The 12,488-nt window shown below is 34.2% G+C and overlaps 2 protein-coding genes and 1 pseudogene across 2 annotated transcripts; 1 reads left to right on the top strand and 2 right to left on the bottom strand.

Annotated features, from left to right (window-relative positions):
- The first annotated feature begins 3,572 nt into the window (after positions 1-3,572).
- LOC142523983 (uncharacterized) lies at positions 3,573-4,196 on the top strand. Its single transcript, XM_075627709.1, has one exon. It carries the CDS (start codon positions 3,573-3,575, stop codon positions 4,194-4,196), a length of 624 nt encoding a protein of 207 aa, XP_075483824.1.
- A 705-nt stretch (positions 4,197-4,901) lies between these two features.
- LOC142523982 (putative pentatricopeptide repeat-containing protein At1g17630) lies at positions 4,902-9,349 on the bottom strand (annotated as a pseudogene).
- A 331-nt stretch (positions 9,350-9,680) lies between these two features.
- On the bottom strand, positions 9,681-11,295 carry LOC142524810 (eugenol synthase 1-like). The gene is made up of 5 exons (XM_075628918.1): positions 11,055-11,295; positions 10,810-10,944; positions 10,372-10,600; positions 10,056-10,259; positions 9,681-9,984 (listed from the first exon to the last, which is right to left on the bottom strand). The coding sequence occupies exons 1-5, from the start codon at positions 11,226-11,228 to the stop codon at positions 9,785-9,787; spliced, it is 942 nt and encodes a 313-aa protein (XP_075485033.1). The 5' UTR covers positions 11,229-11,295; the 3' UTR covers positions 9,681-9,784.
- Between the last annotated feature and the right edge of the window lie 1,193 nt (positions 11,296-12,488).

The raw sequence follows: 12,488 nt of genomic DNA, 5'->3' as shown, positions 1-12,488 counted from the left end.
GAATGTCTACCAGCTTATGGACTTTTGGTTGCAAACAGATTTCAGTTCCCATCTATTCCTTTCACTCTCTCGTTTTCAAGAAGACGTGTAATAACATAATTAGTTATATTATGGTAAAATCAAAGAGTATGAGAATTATAAGTAATAATGTAATTACAGAATGAGAAAGCCCAAATAATGAATAATGATCACTAAGTCCCAAAATTGGGAGATCACCTTCAAAGTCATTGGTCCATGTTGGAAAACTAATTAATTTAAAGGTCCTTCCTCTTTTTTTTTTTTTAAGGTATATACACCCATGTTTATTTTAAAAGGCTTTGTATTTTTGTGATGATCCATGACTTGAGCGTCGGAAGGTTTTCGTGGTGTATTTTTCAGCGCTTCTAACGTTGTTCGTGATGCAAATGATGACCCCAAATATCAATTTTTCAGGAGAACTAGGGAATCATTTGTCACCCAGATCGACTAATCATATGGATCCGTTACATTCGAGTAACGTTATTTTCGTTCAGCATCACAAAATTCGTCATTAAATTCAAATCAAGCCATGTTTTATCAGTTTTACAAAATTTCGTGTCAAACCAACTCAAATCATGAATTTCGGTTTCGTATGGTTTAGATGACTAATTTTAAGTTTTAAGTTTTGTATTTAATTACTGTATTAGATATGGTAATTTCGAAAAAGTAGTCATTTAATATTTGATAGAATTTAGAGTAAATATTTTATTTGACAGTGAACTAAAATGATTATGGGTAATCATAGTTTTTCTGATGGAGTTTTAGATTTCATAAAAAAAATTATTATTATTCACGATTAACATCAAATTTTTTTATTTATCCTTTGAAAATGATTAAAAAAGGACTGAATTTTATAAATCTCTCTCTCTTATTTATGTTTTCACCAACTTTGTAACAAATATTCAAGGCCATCACTATCCTCTGAAAAATCAAAATACTCGATTTTAAATAACTTATAGCGAGGTTGATAACCATATTATATAAGTATAAGAAACTCATGTCAATTCAATTTTATTTAAAGATATATGTCATTTATGAAATATATTAATTACATGTGCAAGGGAGAAGTATTGTTGAGAGAATATCGAAGCCACTTTTTTGTATCGATAACAATATAACATGAATTCCAGTTGGCCATGGAAAAGGAGAAAAAAAAAGTTACGCAGTTTTACATTAGGAGTAGGTCTCTTGTGAGACGATCTCACGAATCTTATCTGTGAGACGGGTCAATCCTACTGATATTCACAATAAAAAGTAATATTCTCAGTATAAAAAGTAATAATTTTTCATGGATGACCCAAATAAGAGATTCGTCTCACAAAATATGACTCGTGAGACCGTCTCACATAAAGTTTTTGCCTTAAATTAGACAGGACCACTAAAGCTATGATTACATTGTAAATGTTTTTTTTTTTTGCACAAAAAAAAATCTCAAGAGATATGATACGATTCATGAAAAAATATTATTTTTTATGCTACAAATATTATTTTTTTACTCCAAGTATAGATCTGTCCAACCCGTCTCAAGGAGACCTACACGATTTTTTATTATTTTGTTGAGAATATGTTTACATTTTATTTGTGTGATGAATTTGGATAGTCAGGGCAAAAAATCAATTTAATTTGAATATTTTACAAATTATGTATTTTATTTTCTTAATATCCATTAAAGAGTCCATTGGATGTGAGAACCTTTTGGGATTCAACAATAATTAATGTATAAGATATGATTTCCTATGTAATATTTAGATTTATTTTTTTAATAAAATAAATAAATAAATAATGCAAGTATATTGTTTTCTTGGATATGGAAGCCAATGAAATAAGCTCATAATTTAAACTTTTTGTAAAATTTTGATTGATATGAAATTACGGCATAACCCATCAATCTTAATTTCTCTTTTCTTTTCTTTTTTCCAATTATATCTGAGCATATTAGGATTTAGGACAGTGTCGAAAAACCACTAATTTTTGTTTACTTGATCATTCATTATACATGCAATACAGACGATGAGATTGGGCCCATAGAACTGGGCTCACTCGATAGAAGATCCATACATTTGGAGATATGAATTCTTAGCCCAACTTATCTCCTAACTCTACAACTTTGTTGAGCCTAACTAAAGTGATGAGGCCCAGAAACAAATTAAGTCCACTAATATCAAAGGTTAATAAACAGCTTGAACAAAATAATATAATAATGGGAAAATTTTGCATCTATTTTTTTGCCTTTGAATATGCCATAGATTGTATCATTTTGATTATAATTAATTGATTATATTAAAAACATAGGCACGCGAACTATATCACGTGCATGGAATGCTAGTATTTATGAAGCATAAAAGATATAAATGTCAAAATGGGCTGGACATGTCTGTCCAGACCGTCCGCGATATAAAATAAGTGAGTCGAGTTAGGTAATTTTGCTCGTTTTGAAATCTCTAATGAAACTCAAATGTAATATCAATTGTTAATTGCATGGATGAGGGTAATGTTTGATCAGTAAGTCTCTTGTGAGACGGTATCACGAATTTTTATCTGTGAAACGGATCAACTCTACCGATATTCACAATAAAAAGTAATACTCTTAGCATAAAAAGTAATAATTTTTCATGGATGATCCAACTAAGATATCTGTCTCACAAAATGCGACATGTGTGACCGTCTCACATAAGTTTTTGTCATGTTTAATATCCCGTGGAAATTTTACATCCTCCCACTCTTATCTCTTGATACATCTCTTTAATCAATTGTATGTATGCCACCATAGCTACTCATCATTTTACAATAATAGATATCTCCAATAATTAAAAGTCATAATGTGAGAACACTTATTTCAAATAAAAAATGTGATGTTCTTAACTGGCAAAAGACATAGACACATAGTAGGAAATTTATTATTGATTCGATTAGAAATTTCAAAAAGAGTAATAATAGTGGTGGAAGATGGAGCTAAGAAATGGGGCTACCACGGTCCACAAGTCATCACATGCCGCACAAATTGGCCACAAAATGAAGGAGATGCTCACAGGCTTTTTTTTCCTATCGATAATGTATGTCCACATATTTTGGATATATATTTCATATATAATCAGCACATTTATTATATATCACGCTGTGCGCTGTGAACATAGATGATATGACACTTATTTATTGAATTTACATTTTTTTATGTTTATCAGAACTAATTGATAAATGTCACATCATCGGTACTTATATAATATGAAGACGTATACGTATAACCAAATACATATGTGTGCGCCAAGGCGATATCCACATCGCTTTTACTACCCACTTGAACTACTTATAATTTCAAATTCATGTACTCTTGTTTCCATCCTTTTCATTATTATTATTTAGGATCGATTTGTCAGTTTATCCCTACTATTCTTTCCTTTTCGTTCATACTCACCAAATTACATTTTAATAATCCTATCAATTTAAAATAGTTATAAACGAATATTAACAAAATTTCATATTGTATGTTCTCCACAAGTACACAAAAAGGTAAGGTACAAAACCAAATCACCTCCTCCACCCAATCCTCTAGAGCAATGACTACTAGTGAAGCTGAAATCCGCCCAAATGAGGAAGAATCTCTCCGTTCCTCCTTAAGAATCTGGCCGACCCCTCGCCGGTCGTCTATCATGTTGCCACCATCATCACCATCGGATTCGTCTGATTCATCCATTGGATCATCAGCGTCATTATCGCTCAATGAAGAATTCCCTCCAACATTTAGCCCAACCACAACCCTCAGATTGATCAATGGAGTCCCATTCTCTTGGGAACAAATCCCCGGTATGCCCAAACGCCAGGCCTCGATAAAGAAAGAACCCTCTGGGCGGCGTCTCCTCCCATTGCCTCCCGCCGGAAACTCCAACTCCAGGAAGCTGGAGGTCTCTCCCAACAAATATCAAACTAGCAATAGGACGTTGAAAAGGGATCCCTTTTTTGCGGCTCTAGTGGCATGTTCCAAGGATGAACATGACCATGAAACATATTTTGGTAGCATTTGGAAGGGAAGATCCAAGATTTCAAGGTCTTTGAGTGATGGATTTGGATTCATGAATATACACTCTTCTTGCAAGAGCTCTTGTGCCATTTCGGAATCAATCGTTTATCTTCCGAAATCGAGCCCTTATAGTTACAATCTTCTTACTCGTCACTCGCGTTGAGTTTCCATAGCTAGCTAACTAACTAGTCCAATATTGTATCTATCGTGCATGTATTTACTTTCTAGTGATTCTTGTTTAAGCATTTTCTTCCATTCTTGTTTCTTGTAAAAATGTTGTGGGAGAGACAAGGCAAGCTGTCCCAAGTCATGTATCATATTCAATAATTCAATCATGGATGATCAGAAAATGTCGATGATGAAGTACTAATTAATTAAATATTTTTTGTTACAAAAATTGTACGTTTGTGTATCGCCTCATATATGGAGACCATATGTATATTTCCATTTTGATCCTTTTTCACAGTGGCACAAGAATAAGCCCAAAAGAGGCCCAATAAAGAGGTTTTTTTTATTATTAACTGTCCATTTACATCTGAATATTGTGGATCCATTCGAGGCCCGTTATTATTTAAAAAAGGGTCTTCAGCCCGTTAAATCATAATAGAGACTAGAGAGTGTCGGCATTCCTCGAACTAGTTACTCTGCACACGGGATATGTGTGTATAGTTTTTTTTATCATTATCAATAGACTAAAGTAAAATTTGACAAACTATGGAGGGACTATACTGATATTTGAATTGTTGAAATAGAAAAAAAAAAATAAAAGTATGTGTTGAAATTTAAAAAAAAAACAAAAAATAAAAATGTAATATTAGTATCTATAAAGTTAGAAGAAAAAATTGATGTCTTTTCTAGTTGGATATTATCATGTCCTCGTTTTTAATAAAATGGAATATATAATCAATGTCTTGCTGCAATGCTGCCAAAGCCAAAAGCTGTTCTCTCTCAATCGTCTCGTGAAGCACGAGTTCTCTCTCGATTTAGCGTTCACTGGTGCACTGGTGCAAGTAGGTATACATACTTTCTCCATCACCATATGAAGGTTCAAATCCTGAAGTACCCTGTGGAGCTCCTCAATCTCCAAGTTCAAAGCTTTCCCAGCTGCAAATGCACGAGACTTTTATTCAACTCAATCCAACTTTGGCTGTTGATTTTCCTCAATCCCCTTATCTTAGCTGAGAGCCTTACCGTAGCGGACTCATCCCACCTCCCACTGGCCGCGTACAAAATTTGAGAGCAACATGTAACTATCTGTTCCTTCAGAATTCAAATTAAAAATCTGTTGAGCCGTCTCTTCCGCAACATTTATATTCATATACATTTTACACGCATTTAATAGGGCCCTCAGACAGGTTCGTTAGGTTCCATGGGCATTTTTTTCAAAATGTCACTTGCTTCCTGCAGAGCCCTGCTCTACCGAAAAGATAGACCATGCAAGCATAATGTTCTACTCGAGGCTCGATTTGAAAATCACGAGTCATCCGGTTGAAAGAGCACGTCCCTCAGCAACGAGACTGGAATGGCTAAATGCAGAAAGAACAGCAACAAAATTAACTCCATCTCGCAGTCGCTGAATTCCAGAATCCAACATCTGATCGAGCATTTTCTCATTTCTGAGCATTTTGACCAAATCCGTGCATGAGGGTAAAGTCAAATATGCCTCATCAGCCACTGCCTGAATCCATTCATCCGCTGCCAGCCGTGAAATTTTTTATTGTTTTTTGTCCAACTCCCCAACCGTAAAGTCAATTATACCTCACCAGGAACCGCTTGAATCCACTCATCGTCTGCCACTTGGAATTTTTTTATTGTTTTTTATTCACTTACCCAAATGAGAAAAGTCATTGTTTTTGTGTAAAAAAAATAGCTTTCCTGTACGTGTTCCCAACCATGGTAAAGTCTACCCCACACCACGGTTTATTCACCTTTTCAGATTTAAAATGGTTTCCTCCATTATTTTGCTTCTCACTTCTCGTAAAAAACCATTTCAGCTAAAAGCTTCTTCGGCTCTTCATCGTTGGATTTCAGATCTAAAAGCTTCTTCGGCTCTTCCTCGTTACAAACATACCATAGTGTGAAAGCTAACGAGGAAGAGCCGAATAAGCTTTTAGATCTGAAATGGTTTTTTACGAGAAGTGAGAAGCAAAATAATGGAGGAAACCATTTTAGATCTGAAAAGATGAATAAACTGTGGTGTGGGAGTAGACTTTACCAAGGTTGGGAACACGTACAGGAAAGATAATTTTCTTACACAAAAACAATGACTTTTCTCATTTGGGTAAGTGAATAAAAAACAATAAAAAAATTTCACGTGGCAGCCGATGAGTGGATTCAGGCAGTGCATGATGAGGCATAATCGACTTTACGGTTGGGGAGTTTTCATTTGGGTTAATGGATAAAAAACAATAAAAAAATTCCACGTGACAGTCGATGAGTGGATTCAGACAGTGCCTGATGAGACATAATCGACTTTACCGTGCATGACATACCCACTGATCATTGTATTCCAAGAACTAATGTTCCTGTAAATCATTTTTTGGAATAACAAATATACGGTCATCAGGCTACCACATTTCATGTACATGTTGATCAAACCATTTGTCACTAGACATGTGGCGCCATTTTGGCGGGTCTCTAAATGGCCAACTTAACCCAACCCATCTTGGGCCGCGGGTTAGGCAGGCCGACCCGCTTAATTTTTTTAAAAAAATGCTAATAAATTTAGTATATCATTACATTTAAAATATATAAAAGAAGTATCTTTTATAAGAAAAAACGTGTAAGTTATGTTGAAATATCTAGAACATCTTAATAAATTATTTTTTAAATCTAAATTAATAATAATGATTATTTATTATTATAACAATTAAATTATATTTCATGAAACAACTTATTTATGTTTTTAAAAATTAATGTGCAATCTAAATTTGCAAAAAATTACTTGAAAAATATATCATATTGATTTAGTTATTATTATTATTTTATTTTTATTATGAAAAAAATCGTGTGTAAAGATGCACAGATACACATGAAACTAATAAATTAAGCAATATGATTGATTATAAACATATTTAAATAACTTAATTCTTAAAAAAAATCTGGAATAGAGTGCCGATGCATGTGTATATAAAAGGAACACGACTGATAGTTAACTAGCATATAAATAATTTTTAAACTGATTTAAATTGGAAAAAAAAAAAAACTAGCATATAAATACTAAATAGTGGAATTTTAATATTAAAACTTAAAAATATAAAATTTTATCCTAATTTGGCGGGCCAGTCCGCCTCATTTAGGTCCGACCTGTCTTGGCCCGCAACCCAAACGGGCTCAGCCCATTTGGCCCGCCTTCAAACGGACTGATATTTATCAACCTAACTCGTCCAATTTTTATAGCGGGACGGGTCGGTCCGACGGGACCTAATTTGACAAGTCTATTTGTCACCAAAATGTCTCTAGTCATTAATCTTCTGAAACCATGAGCGTGGATTTCTCTACCAAGATGCAGCGCTGATAACTCGCCACAAACTGAGCATGATGGCAATTGTTACAGCATTGGCCGGCACTTGAGCAAACAGCATTTGCTGAAAAATTTCCAATGATTCTCTACACCGAGCCTTTGAAATAAATCCATTAAGGACAGCAGTCCAAGTGATCACATTACATCTTACCTTCAAATCATCTCATTGATTATCCAAACAAAGAAACGCTGAAAAAGCCTCATCACACAATCCTGTCTGAGCATAGGCCGATATCAATGCGTTCCAGCTAACTATGCTCTTTGACTTCAGTTCTGAGAACAAATACTCTGCATTTTCTACATCGTTGTTGTAAATACTTATAAGCGCGTTCCTCGAGAATACATGGTTCTCAAATCCGGCAGTCATTACACACCCGTACAAAATCTCACCTTTAATGGATACTTTCAACTCAGCACATGTTGATATGACAACAGCGATAGATTCAGCGGTTTGCATTTATCCCTTTTTCTCTCATCAAAACAAAAAATTCCCATGCCTTATCATTTTGGATACACCTAGCAAAACTCGAAAGCAACGAGGTCCATGTCACCGAATTCGGCTGCCACCCCTCTTCATCCTACAGAAGATCTCATACACCCTACTGCAGTCAATTTTTTTTTTTTGTAAACCAGACACCATGATATTCCAAGAAAACAGAACTTCTATCAAACAGCTTAGATGTAATATCCATCTGGACAATCACCCCGTACAATCCCAACAACTCACTGCTAACTGTTTGCGCTAAAAAAGGATTTTGAGCTCAAAATGGTAAGCTCATTAATTTTTTGACAAAAATTCCAAATGAATAAGCCCGTTAAATTTTGGTAAACAATGATGAGCAATCCGACTCAATAAATAGAGCTAACCGGTTAGGGCAGGTCCCTAAAGCCAACTCTGCGCGTTCAGAAGTGGAGTAGTGGGAGAGTTGAGCAGTGGGAGTTGTTGAAACTGTCTCAGACGTGAACAAAAAGAGAGAATAGACAGAACATAAAAGATCTAAACAACTCATCAATTAAACAATGCTCCAGCAGTAGATCTGCAATTTTAGCATTCAAGTTTCATAGTTCCATTTCATGTTTTTTATATCTTATTTTTTAGGTTTTCATTCCAGTTTCTCACATTTATTTTCATAACCTTGTTAAGTTTTTATATTTTTTTAGAATTTTTTATGGTTTTTTACATACATAAATCAAGTTTATGAATTTTATTTTATTTTCACATCATTCTTTCTATATTTTTTTAAATGTATATTAACTTAGAAGATCATCATTATTGATGAAAATAAAAATTCATAATGATTTGATTATTTAGAAGTTAGATTTCATTATTTTTACCGCTTTGCAGAAAATTAATTGCAAACAAAAATAATTGGTCTCACGTACGACAAATTGAGATAATAATATGAAAATAAAGAATAAATTGAACACCGAGATTTATATGAAAAACCCCCCAAAAATTATTAGAATAAAAATTATGAGCAAGATGAAAAGAAACTATAATATTTTATGATGTACAAGCACTCACTGTGTTTTCAAAGAGAACACATTCTTTCTTAATACAGGAGAACAAACACCTCACAAATAGTATAGAACTAAGCACTCAAATACTATAAAAATTGTCCGTGTAAAAACGCATATAAAAACGCGTCTTACGTCATGAATCATTTTTTCTATCTTTCATCCTAAATTTCAACATGCACATTTGCCATCATTTTGTCCTTCATTAATGCCTCCTGCTGCATTTGCACATTGGCCGACAGAAAAAGCTCATGGAGTTCTAAGTTACGTGACATCCATCGGCCAATCTCAATATCCACCGCACATCAGATAAGTAGTTATTGGACAAATAAATTCATCCATTGAGGGACACCAAAAAAACAACTGATAAAAAAGTGAGTCTGGGAAGAAAGATCATGAAGCCAAATCCAACAAATATTCAAAAAATTTGTTCCATTTGCTCCAATTAATTCAACAGTAGGCGTAGAACCAGAAATTACTGCTGAAGTAATTGGTTGATCATAACTATTCCTATTCAGATTGAGTCCTATTCAGATTGATTTTGCTTCATAATGCAAAGAATTTAGGATCTGGCTCAAGTTTTTCCAAAGGTACACAATTATAATGTTTATTGTACATGATTCCATGGCAAACATAGTTAAAATCAATGGCCAGCCTTGGGGCCATTGTCCCATAAAAGCAACATGCATGCAGGATTCTAGAGATATCGTTCATTCAAATGCTGCCGAGGTTGGCTTTGGTGGATCGTGCAAGAAAATGTCGAGGAGCTCCTCAATTGTATTGAATTTCAGGGCGGGGTAAGCCACAGAAGCCTCGATATCTTCCTCCCCGATCTCAAAATTCATCGTCACCCCTTTAACGAATACACTGTGAATAATGGACACTTGTATGTTGAGTGGATCTGGCAAAGCTGCACGTGTGATTTCGACCTTTTAAATATATATTTTCAAATGTCTGAAGGATTTAATCAGGAAATCGTACTGTTTGAGAGTGTCACAATTTCTTGTTCTGGTACGTGAATCTTGCTAAAGCTCCTGCCCGTTTTCTTCTCCCACAGAGAGATCAATTCAAGCTGCGATATTATGTTGGTTCTTGGCCTGAATATTACCACCCGATTGCATGCTTTTGGATCGGTTGCCACTTTGATCGTATAAATCCCAATATCTTTTTCATAATTAAGCACAGCTACGTACAAGAAATAGAAAACAATACTAATATATTTTATGTAATAAGATTAACTAAAATGTGAAATTAGAAATACTTAAAGTTTCAGTTTAGTGTAATAATATGTACGTACCCTTAGCCTCACCAGTGCCATACACAGTAATCTCTTGCCTTTGGTCGTAAGGGCGAAGCAAATAATTAACAAAGTATGCACCAAAGCAATTTGCAGACACGTATGTGTAAGGTATGTTTGCTTCTTCTATGGCCCTCCGAACTTTCTTCTTCTTGTCTAGAAACGCTTGAAACGGTGGTAACACGCTTATCCTATCTTCTTCGCACCCAAAATCCGATGGTAGAAATCTCTAAGAATTATAGCTAAAGAGTTGAGACTACAAGAAATATCAAGAACCAGTTGACAAGACTTCCAATATTTTAAAAGCTTCCATACACAGTAATAACTCGAACTTTTTATCATATCAGTTTCATGATAACCTAAACAAGGCTAAGCATGCATCCTACTGTTGACTGTTGATATCAGCTTTGAAAATAAAGAAATATTTTATACAAGTACCTTGATATTACCAGCGACTTTGATAGCCTCAACTATATTAATCTGGTCAAGGACTTGAGGATAAGCTAGCGCAGAAATCACCACGTCAACTTCCCCAAGCGCCGAGACAAGCTTCTCATGATCGTCAAGTTGTCCCTAAAAAACATGCCAACATCGCCATCGGATCATTAGTATCACCGCCAACAGCTAGAGATTTGAAAAAATAAAGTGATCAGAAAACAAAAGATTGTATAGATCATGTATACTTTCACTATGATAGCTCCTAAGGATTGAAACTCATTGAGCACTTCAGCATGGTCGGAATGAGGCCTAGAGTAAACGTAAGTGGGATGTCCCAATTTTATGCTTGCCCTCACCATGTGGATACCGATGTATCCACTCCCTCCGAAGACGAGTATTTTGCTCTTATTTTCCTCCATTTTCAAGTACTCTTGCGAGTGCTTTGTATTTTATGATCTAAAGTTAATGCAGCACAATATTTAGACTGTGAGCTTGTTTTTCATAGGATGTATTGAGTTTCAGACAACATGCATGGGGCTCCACCATCCAGCTACAATTATTTCTCAAAAACATTTCATCTTTTAACAAGGATGGACAAATCTTCCAAACTCATAAGAGCAAAATAACATTGGTTAACAATCCTTAACAGACTGAATACAGATTGAAATTTTAAATTGTGGGAAATTTTCATATAAATTTATAAATAAAAATCAAATATTTTATGTTAAAAATTTAAATTTAATATATATTTAAAAAAATCAATTGCATAATTAATTGACATAAATAAAATAAAACCCTTGACATTCACAAGATTCAGAAAATAGTCAAACGATTTTATCACTGAACAAAGGACTTTAGTAAGTCAAGATCACCGATTACTGATCTAAATTGATAGAAGAAAAACATTATAGCCTCTCATATTTAAGAGCGGAAAAAAAACGTAAAATTCAAAAGTCATTCAAAAGTATGGATTTTAAATTTCATTAAACTATTATGTCCTTTATTGATATCTTTACCTACTAATTTGTCGTGTTTTTTATGACTTTTTTTTTTTTTTTGAATATTTTACGTTTCTTAATAACTCAAACACACATTTTTATTACAAGATTTATAGCTTTCTTTGTTTTTTCTGGATTGAAGGCATGGGACTCCAAGAAGTCATCTTTGAATCAGATTCCAAATTAGTAGTCGACGCAATTGATTCTCATATAGAAGACGACTCGGAATTTGGTAACATCATATCCGCGTGCCGCGAAATTCTCAGTTAAAGACCATCTTATAAAGTTCGCTTCACCCGTAGACAAGCAAACAAAGTTGCCCACAATCTAGCTAGGGAATCTCGTTTTCATGCTCGTCCCATAGTCTGGACCTCAATATCAGACTTTATTGTTGATGCTATGCATGAGGATGGTAATAACTCTTCCAATTAATAAAATTATCTTCTTTTCAAAAAAAAAAAAAGTTTTAAAAGATAGCGATAAATAGAGCTACCATTTGCGATATTTTGTCGTTATAGTTGCGAGGTATTGGGAAAGAGGATCACTTGTCTGAGAATTTTTTATTAATTTCAATTGTCTCCAAGTCAAATTCAGTTGGACACAATCTCTCCATAGTCGGCTATCGGAGAGTTGTACTCTCTCTGATCCACATTAGCATTAATCTTAGAAATATGCAATTGA

The sequence above is a fragment of the Primulina tabacum genome, chromosome 14, assembly GCF_025594145.1.
Source record: "Primulina tabacum isolate GXHZ01 chromosome 14, ASM2559414v2, whole genome shotgun sequence".
NCBI classification, from domain to species: domain Eukaryota; kingdom Viridiplantae; phylum Streptophyta; class Magnoliopsida; order Lamiales; family Gesneriaceae; genus Primulina; species Primulina tabacum.
The sequence above is the reverse complement of the archived record's forward strand: the minus strand, read 5'-3'. Positions and strand labels throughout refer to the sequence as shown.